Source organism: Pimephales promelas, chromosome 12, assembly GCF_988280905.1.
Source record: "Pimephales promelas chromosome 12, fPimPro1.hap1.1, whole genome shotgun sequence".
Taxonomy (NCBI): domain Eukaryota; kingdom Metazoa; phylum Chordata; class Actinopteri; order Cypriniformes; family Leuciscidae; genus Pimephales; species Pimephales promelas.
In genome coordinates, this window is record NC_142780.1 from 15,033,698 (window position 1) to 15,046,066 (window position 12,369).

Genomic DNA, 12,369 nt, shown 5'->3' on the forward strand with positions numbered 1-12,369 from the left:
TAAATGTACAAAAACGACACAGCTTTGATGTGAAACTAAGCATTTAAATATCTTCCTAAGTCATTATTGGGAGACATATGACAACTAATATCTATATATTTTAGTCTGTTAGAATGTTGGATCTCATTGATTTGCATAGACTGTAAAAAAAAAAAATGTGATCAATAAGTTAAGACAACATGTGTTTTTACATTGCTTTAACTCATCTAAATAAGTTAAGCAATTTTCAACTTTCTTTTATATGTTATACAAGATTCAACAAGTCAGTTTAATGGAATTTAAGTTGAAATGGCTTAAACATGTAAGTTGATTGTACTTAAAAATGTTAGGCAGCAACACTGTTCAGCCACTGTAAAAAAAATCATGATTTGTTATCATAATATTTTTTCTTGTCAACTCAACTTAGATACTGTAATTTATGTGGTTCAGATAACATAATATTTTGAGTTTCTGATTATTAAATCAATCTCCTTTGTTGTGTTAACTCAATTTTTCAATTTCAATGAACTTAAAGTTAAGGCAACCAGGTTACTTCATTTTTTAAGTTAAACCAACACTATTTTTTTTTACAGTCATATACATAAATATCAGCAACCAAACAGTTTTTTTTCCTCCACAAGTGCGAGCCTCAAATTCTCACTATATCATACTAAAAACCTGATGCATATGCAAAAATAAATAAATAAACAAATAAATTAAAATAATAATAATATTAATTTGTCCAAAACCTGTCCCTTTATATAGATTTTTATTACTATTATTTCCTATGTCAGCTTTTATGGGGTTATGTTCTCAAATACAAATGTGGACATAAATGATTATGTGGGACGTGAAATATGAAATGTTGCTCCTTCCACTGGGGGGAGTATAAGTGATATAAGTGACCCAGATTACACATCTTGCCCCACTCTGCCCTATTGCAAATAACAATTCTGACAACTTTGTCATCTCTTTGTCATTGTTTTCTGAATAATGCCTAACCTTCCACAGGGTCACAACATTTTTGCGAATCTATGCTCCAAGGAGTACAGCAACATGATGCAGATATTGAAACAGGCCATTTTGTCCACAGATCTCACCTTGTACTTCAAGTAAGTCACAGCGTCAACTTAAGTGGAATATTTGTTTAAATAGTTATTAAAAGAGGTAGTGGTCTTCAGCTTCAAACAGCTCTAAATATTCCAGCAGGTGCATGTAATTCATGTTTCAGGCCACACAGAGGAGCCCTTTGAAAGAGGCAGAAGAGGTGATATAAAGCCCCTTTTGTGGCTTTTGTTCAGATCCTAAAAGCCTGATGAAGATCTACAAGATCTTCACCATAAGGAATATTGAATAAAATTAACTTGAATGCGGTGAAAGAACCTTAAATGTTTTTCTGTGGATCTTTGTTTTCCATCGGACACAAAAGAAGAAGAACCAAGTTCTTTGAGTGTGTTCTCTCTGAACAGTTCAGTTGGAGTAATGAGGAACATAGAGACATGTTCAGGTGAGCGACTACAACTTTTAAAATTGATAACAGAAATACCAGGAGCTGCTGTAAATGGTCTTCATATTTAAACATACCAGGTCAATGCTGATGACTGCCTGTGACTTGGGTGCAGTGACTCGGCCATGGGAGATCTCAAAACAGGTTAGACAGACCTTGAAAAAAAAAACATCCTTAAAACATGATCCATTTATTTGAGAAGCAATACTGTGTAAGATATGACTTGAGATAGATAGATAGATAGATAGATAGATAGATAGATAGATAGATAGATAGATAGATAGATAGATAGATAGATAGATAGATAGATAGATAGATAGATAGATAGATAGAGGTCAGAAAATTATACTGTGTATTCTCTGAATTCATTGCAGGGTATGTTGGGATAATACCATAGTAGTGCACATTAAAATAATGTCATGTCTATGTGTTTCTAATTCCAGGTTGCTGAACTAGTGACCAGTGAATTCTTTGAACAAGGTGACAGGGAGAGATCAGAGCTGAAGCTGACACCAGCTGTACGTATATTCTCTCACCAACACATATCTCTAAAATTGGCTGATTTTTCAAACGATTGCTTACATTTTTATTTTGTTTTCAGGCCATTTTTGACCGTAATCGTAAAGATGAGCTTCCTGTGCTTCAGGTGGAATGGATTGATGGAATTTGTAAGCCATTATATGAGGTAACAGTTAAGTAAATAAATCAAATTGAATTATCATAGCTAATTAACTTTTATAGACTGATGATAATGTATTTTACAGGCTCTTGTGAAGTTGAATAGGAAGCTTCAACCGATGGCAGATGGAATTGATGCCAACCGAAAAAAGTGGGAGGAGCTTTGTCTGTCCTATCAGCAAACACGGAGAGCCTCTGAGTGTCTCTCAAGTCTGAAGGCAGGAGAGACACAATCCTCTCAGAGTGAAGACTCCGCCCACGGGCCGGAGTCAAGTCAGAGTGAAGCAACCAATCAGAGCGAAGACTCCACCCACTGTGTGGAGCCAAATCATCCCCCAGTAGCCAATTGCAAATAAGAGGCGTGATGCGGAAATTAAAGGACGGCCCACTGAGTACTTTTACAGCTTTACTGTTTACACTAAGTTAACCAAAATTTTTTTCTTCATTTTTTAAATGGGTTGCTTTGAGACTGACAGCATTTTTATTGAAATTAAAGGGATAGTCCATCCAAAAAATAATAATAATAATAATTCTGTCATCATTTAGTCACCCTTCATGTTGTTCCAAACTTGTATGACTTTCTTCTGTGGAACATAAAAGAAGATTTTTTGAAGAGTGTTGGTAACCAGTTTCGACTTCAATTGTATTGATAAAAAAAATATATAATCAAAACTGTTTCTTTTGCTTCAAAATGCTTCTTTTGTGTTCCGCAGAGGATTGAAAGACCAGGTTGGGACAACATGAGGGAGAGCAAATACTGACAGAATTTTCATTTGTGTGTGGACCCCAGCACAATTTAATGACTACATGGTTTTAAAAAGAAAATGTTTATTAAGAACCCATATTTTTTAGATTTTGTCTTGGAAAAAAATGTATAATGGCATATTTGACAAAACTTAAAATTCAGGTGCACAAAAAAATCTGAATGTCAGAATTTAAATGCTCAGATGTTGTCCAACAAGTCTGTGCTGCTATATTGCAAGTTATGAGTCTGGTTTTACAAAGCAAAAGTTGCTACTAGGATTCCTAAGCTTGAGATGCAGAAACTGAGAATGATGAATGTATAAATTAATATCACTGTGATTTTTGTTGCTGTTGTCTCTTGACTTGCATGGAACCACTGTTGCAACTGCTGATTGTGTTAAAATTTTATATTGAACAACTTTACAAATTGTTTAATGTTTGAGTATGCATCCTTATACCCTCATGTACCTGTCAATCCTAAAAAATTATAGCTACATTACTAAAACTTTCACTGCAAAAAATACAGTATATTCTGTATGTATGAACATTGTTTGGCACATGATTGCATTCCAACTGTTCACATGGCAAACACAAGATTGAATGTGAATAAACTGTCTTAAGCCCATCAGGGATACATCCTTGATGGTTGATTCCAAACCAAAGTCAATTGTCACATACTAAAAACCTAAATTTGTTGCATGCAAAACAGACATCTGTTGTTGCTGGCATGGGAGTTTAAGTTTACTTTTGTTACATGTTGAAATTTAGTATGTGAAATGTATTGATTTTTTTTCTAATGCACTCTGAATGCCATGAAATGCATGTTGTATAGATTTGACAAAAGCAACTTTCTGCTTTAAATGGGAGTTAAACTCTCGGGTTGTGTTGCAGTCTTGCTACTGATGTTTATCGGTGTGTGCACAGTCAGATTATGCTCATTCAGTTCAGCTTGTCTGCCTTATTAAAATGTAACTATTTTTGCATTTATTATGATTCGACATTTCAAAAGAGAATTTATATTCATACCGTTAAAAAGAAGGCCGGAAATAGCTTTTATATTTGATTAAGCTATAACATCCAATGTTCATATCATACTTGGTGCCTCAGCGTGACTCTTTTAGAGAAATTCTCATACTGTATTTCAATGGATCATATATCCGTCAAATGCCTGTCCGGTTTGTAAGAGGTGCACATGGGTCTTTTCTTGCCAGACTGATAGCTGGTCATTTTCCTCAGGCTGTTTTGTAAATAAAGAACACTGTGATGCAAGCGGGTGTGGTGATCCGTGATTGGCTGCATGAAATCCGTGTAAATGTCTCATAAGTCATGTTATAATTCAGAAACATAACTATGTGCAAATCTCCAAACTCAATTCCCAGTATGACCTTTCATGCATGTGAGTTTTGCATAACAGATATGCTGCTTTTAACAAGCCAAGAACGCAAACAGCAAGCATATCGCTTATGGAAAACAGAATATGCATAAATATTTGGCCTGGGTGAAAGTGTGAGGACTGATGAAAGCGAGCGTTTGAAGTTGTGGCCGCAGAGAGAGAGAGAGAGAGAGAGAGAGAGAGAGAGAGAGGCTTTGTGCCGGACAAGCCGACTGATACAAAAGCAGCGTGGCCGGCTGCATCCAGCTCTGCTCTCTGTGATCTATTATTCAATGGGGATTCAGCTGCCTTCCTGAGGCTTTAAAACCTGGAGAAAACAGGAATGAAGCAGAAGAACTTCACTTCTGTGTGTTTCAGCACACAATCTCTGCCTTACTAACATTTTCAGAACCAGTTCTTGCATTGACTAACTAAAATTTCCATCGTGTTTTAGCTATATACAAAAGAACCAAAGCTTAAACTTAAATAAGTTTTAAACATATTTCTGTTATTGAATGATTTTTTTTTTTAATTTCACATTTTAATAGCTTACACAGACATTGATTGCAACAATAAAGCAATGTTCCAGATTTACGCACTGTCCGGGTCCGATTTTAGACTTTATTTTGGTGTGGGACATGACTATATGAAGAGTTCAGATGCAAAAGCCTCTAAGTGCCATTTGAAATTTTCTTCTAGAATGATCATTTTTATCAAGCTTGTATATTTAAGTTCATTGATTTCACTTAAATGGAAATGATAATTACCTATTAATTGTTATTTAAGTGAAATTACTGAACTTAAATATACAAGTTTGATAAAAATCATCATTAAAGAAGAAAATTTCAAATGGCATTATTTGTTATTATGTTTTTGGCAATTTCCACACTTGCTTATACTGGTTCTTTGGGAATAATGGCATTGTTGAGACACATATCCAAATGTTTTGATTTTGCTCTCATTCATTAAATTGTTTTAGCTGTCTTTTCTTTTACTTACAGCTTTCCTTCAGGCCTGACTGAGAGATCCCTTAAAACTGTGGTTTTATTCTTAAAATGCTATATGGTTAATACACAATTATAGTTCAATCTTATAATGCTGACAGAATATTTCATTTATTTATTTTAATTAAAATATTATCTAACAAATCAGTATTTATATGTAAGTATGTTGTTTATATTATAATTAAAAAAATAAGATTTTTTTTAATTGGTTTTCAATACCATTTTAAGACACTGTATATTCCACGAAATCTAATTTCACACATAAAATGCCTCTTCTTTATGTTCATTTACATTATTCTGCTAATATGATAATATTATATTACAGGCAAAAAATATAAGATATATTATGGGCCACTTGAATATAACATAACAAACAGTATGGCAATGTACTCTTTAAAAAGCTAAACTGCTTTGTTAAACTCATGAGAAAGCAATATCTCCTTGAGTAATTGCAAACGCCTTCATCACAGAAAACAACCAATAGGCTGAGGGAGATGAAAATTATAATGTTATGATGAGTGTATTTATATTATAATAACAATGCTGGAATAACAATTACATTCAGCAGAAATATAGAAAAGCTCCAATTTATTTTATGATACTGAATCAATATAAAGAACTGAAACCTGCTAAACTAGAGGCAGTATGAAATAAATAGGCTATTAAAATTAATGTATGCATATTTGCGCCGGAAACTTGACAATGACAAGTTAATTTTGCATATAAATAGTTCATTTCTGTGTCTAGATTTATGTCATAATTACTTTGAGCTTTGCTAAAACACACAATAAAGAATCTTATTATATATGAATTATTCATCTTGTTGCTATACATTACAGTGGAAAAATTAATTGGAAGGTATAGTTTGCAAAAATAAGTCTGGATGATAATCAAAAGCATATGCAGTCTGCTTGTGTTTTTAATATTCTTCAAGTAACAGTATAATGGATGAGGGTCATGAGTCTATTCACAGCAGTTACTGAATGTATACTAAATATAGCCTATAAATAGTTCAATCCTGTGGTTCAATGTTTTGCTCTTTTAACAATTAAGATGAACACGAGGCTCAGAGTTTGTTTAAAAGAGTGTAATGTATACAAATATGTTGTCACATTTAATTGTTTGTCATCCTTTGTTGTATTTAAAGTCCAAGAGCCTATTGAAAGGTCCAAAGTGATATAATAACTTTCTAGAGGCTTACATTGTTATTCCCAAATTCCAACTGTTTTTAGTTCAACATTTTGCCTTAAAGGAGAACTCTGGCGCAAAATGAACCTTTGGTCTAATAAAACATTGGTAGCTAGTCAACCGTTCTCTGAATGTAAAGAGTTTTATCTCTAAAAACTGTTAAGCATATAACGCTAGTACATGGGGGCATTTACTAAGTAAAAAGAAATCGCTAGTTTATACCACTAACAAGGCTCAAAATAGCCTCACACTAACACAGTAACATAATGAGGGTCTATACATGCAAAACGAAGCATTGAGAACGTTGTAAGTGTACAGACCGTTTAATAAGAAGATACGTTAAAAAGACAAAGTTCACTTCGCGTATACAGACAGGAGCCATCTTGGAAAACAGTCTCGATAAGTCGAACCACGAACACCGTTCATACAGTTCAGCTCACTTGGCAAGTTGTTCATGGTTCGACTTGTCGTGACTGTTTTCCCAAGATGGCTGTCTTTATAAAATATCTTCTTATTAAACAGTCTGTACACTTACAAAGTTGCTTACAGAGTTGCTCAATGCTTCGTTTTGCATGTAATGGGCTATTTTGAGCCTTGTTAGTGGTAAACTAGCGATTTCTTTTTACTAAGTAAATGTCCCCATTACTGGCGTTATACGCTAAACAGTTTTTAGAGATTAAACAACACTATCTCACGACCAATTCGTACGAATTCAACGAATGATTAAAAAGTGTCTAATTCGTACGACCTCACTCGTACAAATTTTTACGATTTGTCTCACTTGATGGTTAGGTTTAGGGGCGGGGTAAGGGGTAGGTCATTCGTATGAATTCATACGAGTTGGCCAATTCGTAAAATATGTACGATTTAGCAAAATCGTACTAATTCATACGAGTGAGGTCGTATGAATTGTTACGATTTAGCCACTTTTTAATCATTCGTCAAATTCGTACAACTTGGTCGTGAGATCGGGTTGGATTAAACTCTTTACATTCGATTATCATGAAAACAAATCTCAGAGAACGGTTGACTAGGTACCCAGGTTTTATTAGACCAAAGGTTCATTTTGCGCTGGAGTTCTCCTTTAAGTGAATGCAATAAGACAATGTAAAGCAATGCCTCTCTGAGCTCATAAGCCTCTAAAAGTCATTTCATGTGCATCTTCAAATCCTTTTGTTTTGAAAAAAATACAGAGCATCTAATAAATAAAAGCTCTATTTTCACAGCATAAGCTGAGATTTATAACCGCACACATGAAAGTCAAAAAGCGCACTCTAGAATTCCCAATAAAGTTCAGCTAGTGTTTTCTGCAGCTTGAGTGCTGACAGTGGAGTGCGTCCAACCCTGTCTGCTCTTAACCTTCCTGACAGAGAACTCTATATTAATTGGCCCAAGCTGCCAGTGTCAGGTTTGAGTTCAATGATTATTTATACTGAAACAATACAGTCAGATTCTTCAGGCTTATATAAGTATGTTGCTCATATGCTTTTCCCTTAAGGACGAAAACTCCCTGCTACTCACGCCAGGCCCCACGGCTCATTGGCCTTTGAGTTAACAATATAATATAATCCCAAAACTACTGTAGATGTTTTTATGAAGATGCTCCAGTCCACAAATCAATTACGGGTGGGGAAAAGTGTGCGCGTGCCTATCTCCCCTTGCCGTTCTCTGTCCTCTTCGGTCTCAGGGTTCCTGCACACTTTTTAAAGTAAAATTTAAGGCTTTTTAAGACCTTTTTAAGACCTGAAGAAATCAAAATTAATGCCATACATTAGGGGTGTGCGATACTGACAAAAATATATCTCGATATTTTCAACGTTTTGTTGATAAACACAAAACAAAAACACAATCAGTAAAATATCAACTAATTACAATAATTAGTTGATATTTTACTGATTGTGTTTTTGTGCTGGTGCCATGGCTGGTTTAGGCCTGTTGTTGACAGCAGACTCACAGAGATATTTATATTTTTCATATTCTATGCAGTGGTCAGTTCACAGCAGTGACAGAAATTATTAATTAATGTGCAATATTTGCCACCTTAAATTGATTTCCAGGGGCATTTTCACCTATTTATGGAGATTTTTTTTCTAAACTTATTTAGAGTAATGCATCACGTGCATCACGTATATACAGTAATTATACAATAATATTTAATTACACAATAATTATACAGTACCACTGTTAGCAGTCAAATTAAATCATTCAATCAAAAAATCCATCTTTGCAGTGCAGAGGTGACGCAGAAGCAGCATTAGAAGTGGCATTAATATATACACTCCATTTACAATTGCAAAATCAAGCTATAAGGTTTTTTTTTAAATCAATATTCAATATTTAAATGTGAAATGATTTCTAATTTTAACGTTTTACTTTTAATATGAAACTAAAACCGTCAGTAGGCGGCGGCAAATCGCTGTCTTAATAAGCGAGATGAGGGAGTCATTCATTCAACCGATTTGTTCAAACGGGAAAGAAGCAAGTGATTGAATCGTTAAAATAACTCGTTCAAAACGCGGATTTCCTTTAAGAAATAATCGCTGTCTGTTGCATTGAGACTCTGCTACGGTTTCATTTTGAAATTCTAGTCGGCGAAATAAAGGGAAAACAAACAATATTGATAATGTTATGTCTAAAAACGAACTCACAATGTCAATTTATTTTTAATTTAACTATTGTATAACATTAATATCACACTTGTGCATGGGAAAACGGCACTCTTACTGATGTGATATTCTAATATAATAACATGATATAAATATAAGGCAAAAACTAATTTGGGGACATACCTATAACCATAAATACATGTCTAACTTATGCCTAACTGCACACATCACGCAGTGAAAAAACGAGAGACAAATGCGATGTCAGCTCACACTCACACAGTGCCTCGTCCATCGTTAAAACAATAGAATATCATAACAGACGATACACATCGCACACCTCTACGCACATAAAGAATTAACTCAGGACTTAACTGACATTTGCCAACTTTCTTCTCTCCTCCTCTCCTGTCTCGCGTGCAGGAGACGGACGTTATTCTACCGCGAATGTGACGCGAATTGTCACGTGAACGAGCAAATCCACAAAGATAGATAAAAATTAATACGTACGCAAATGAGATGGTTTTAATTTGGAAAACATTAAGATATGACTAAGTCGAAGTGTCATCTAAAATTTAAGACCTTTCATACCTAAAAATAAGACTTTATAAGACTTTTAATGGCCTTAAATTTTAAATATCTAATTTAAGACTTTTTAAGACTTTTTAAGGACCCGCGGGAACCCTGGGTCTGCACGCCTACCACAATCAAAGAGATCTCATTGCTTTGACTTGCTGAAAAATTCATGTGAGAGAAGTTACGCAACTCTAGTTCTTAATCGGCTCTTCTGTGCATTTAAAAACAGGCTTAAACAAAGATCCAGACAGAGATGGAATTATAGGGACTGGAGACTACTCCTCTATCTGTCTGTCTCTCTTTCTTTATGATAGGTTATTAGCGCAATGTTGCATAAGACTTCAGAAGAGGGTATAGGAATTATAAACCTTTGATAATACACACTGCTGGCTACATTGTTAGAACATTATTCCCTGACGTTCTTATAACATTTTCAGCGAGTAGTTTTCTTTTTGTTCCCAGAATGTTCTCTTAAAAGTTCCAATAACATTTTCTAAAAACATTCTAAATATGTTTAGTGCTAACATTGTTAGAACATTATTCCCTGACGTTCTTATAACATTTTCAGCGGGTAGTTTTCTTTTTGTTCCCAGAATGTTCTCAACGATTTGCAAATCGGGCATAAATCGGGCTTAAAATCCTGTAGTGTGAACTTGGCATTAGCTTGTCTGCTCAACTATACATTATAATATGTTTAATTATGTTCAACTAAATAAACAGAAACATAATAACATAATCTATAAATCATTTAATTAAATTAATTAACATGTGTTGCTTACCTTTATATGAACTCCAGGATAAGTGCCTTTTTCTTCAGGTATTTTGTAGCTCACTGCCTCAATGGGGTAGAGATGTGGTAAGTAATAACTTCTTGAATGACAGCAATCCTGAATGTCCACCACCCGATCTTAAACAAAAAACGAAAAAATGTATTACAAAATGATATTACATTAATAAAGATATTACATTACACGATCACTTCAGAAAGCCGCTTTAAAGGGGTATTTCACTTTAAAATGAAAATTCTGTCATCATTTACTCACCCTCAAGTTGTTTCAAACCTGTATGAATATTTCTTTTGCTGAACACAAAGATATTTTGAAGAATGTCGGTAACCAAACAAATACTAACTGGAGCCATTGACTTCAATAGTAGGAAAAAAAATACTATGGAAGTCAATGGATCCCGTTAATGGTTTGGTACCAACATTCTTTAAAATATCTTTGTGTTCAGCAGAAGAAAAATTCATACAGGTTTGAACTTTGAAACAACTTAAGGGTGAGTAAATGATGACAGAATTTTCATTTTTAAGTGAACTATCCCTTTAAAAATAATTGTTTAAATCTTCCCTATACACTTTGCATTTCTACTGACCATGTAAGCACACATCTTTGAAGGGGGTATTCAGCAACCACATTTTTATTTATCAACATTCTTCCTCAGATTTTATGTAAATTTAAATGTCTGTTGGCAGTATTGAACACTCATAGTTATTAATAATTAAAAAAAATGCTAATAAAACAAAATACTAACCCCTAAACAGCATGCAGGTGGTGCTTGGGATACAAACTACAGCAGCAAATTCCTGTCAATAGATAAAAACAACAGAAACACTATGAAACAAACTGAGGAGGGATCTGGTAAAGAATGACTAACGTTACAGGCAGAAGAGTAGATAATAGCAGTCATGTTAAATGTAAATTAATATTTCATGGTCAATATTTTAGTTTTAAAAGTCGTGTCATCTAAAACAAAAACAAGTTTAACGTAAACATAACGTTAACTTACCTCATCTGGCAGAAAGGATGGTGGTGTTTTCCTTGATCCAAATCTTACTGCATCTTCACACACAATATCTTCACGTTGTATCTTCATGCCTTTTACATCAAGCAAGTCTTGACGGCCTTTACTTTTCTTGACGATTCCTCTGCTAGCTTTTGTTTAAAAAAGGCATTCAATGGGCTCTATGCACGGCGTTATTTCCGGTGAAGGATTAAGGATGCTCGATAACTTCCGCCGATCATAGAGTCCAATGCAATACCGAGAATTAATATTGAATTTTATACTCCATGGTTATACTAATGAAACGTTAGTCACAAAAACAGATAAAACAGACACCCCTCGTTGTGTTTATGCTTCTTTTTAAAATTATATTAAATAAACATAACTATATATAAAATTACATCTAAACGTATGTACGTTTCGTTTCAAAGACGGGAGGACAGTAAATATTGAAGACTCTGCCATAATCCCGTTTTCTCCGGTTTTCCTCCGCTTTAATCTCCACAACCGGAAATGGACGAGCATCCTTACGTCAAATGCGGAACTTATGCGTGCATATAGACCATTTCACAAGATGTAAACAACACTGGTCCAGAAGCACTTCCTGTTTCAGTTTTTTAACACTACATAAAAGCTGAGATAAAATACAACTAACAGAACACTTAAAACTGAATCAAAAAGTTAAACAAACATCTTTAATATGTTTTCTTTACATGTGAAATAAAGAAAACAGTTACAAACTGAAACAGGAAGTGCTTCAGGACCAGTCTTGTTTACATCTTGTGAAATGGTCTATAGCCCATTGCTCCAAAAACAGCAACGTTAGCAACGTGAACGTTAACGTTACTGCATTTTATCACAACTGGTTAACGGATTCGCTCGTCAAGAAATAAACCGCATCGCCGACAAATAAAAGTAAATAAACCAAAGTAAAAC

General features: G+C 34.3%; 1 protein-coding gene and 1 long non-coding RNA gene across 3 annotated transcripts in view; one reads left to right on the forward strand and one right to left on the reverse strand.

Annotated features, from left to right (window-relative positions):
• The window catches only part of pde11al (phosphodiesterase 11a, like), a 28,635-nt gene extending 24,467 nt beyond the window's left edge, over positions 1-4,168 (forward strand). Inside the window, exons 15-21 of one of the 2 annotated variants that reach the window (XR_016145700.1) lie at positions 991-1,091; positions 1,409-1,486; positions 1,567-1,630; positions 1,930-2,004; positions 2,088-2,171; positions 2,251-2,781; positions 2,894-4,168. Coding sequence is in view for 1 of the 2 variants with exons in the window: in XM_039694544.2 (XP_039550478.2) it covers positions 991-1,091; positions 1,409-1,486; positions 1,567-1,630; positions 1,930-2,004; positions 2,088-2,171; positions 2,251-2,520 (672 nt within the window). In the remaining variant the exon portion in view is untranslated. Of the gene's footprint in view, positions 1-990; positions 1,092-1,408; positions 1,487-1,566; positions 1,631-1,929; positions 2,005-2,087; positions 2,172-2,250 lie in introns of both variants that reach the window. The other variant, XM_039694544.2, reaches the window with a different exon arrangement.
• Positions 1,087-11,591, reverse strand: LOC148976979 (uncharacterized). The gene is made up of 3 exons (XR_016145702.1): positions 11,440-11,591; positions 10,431-10,558; positions 1,087-1,641 (listed from the first exon to the last, which is right to left on the reverse strand). It is a non-coding gene; the product is annotated as an uncharacterized LOC148976979 (long non-coding RNA).
• Positions 11,592-12,369: the final 778 nt, after the last annotated feature.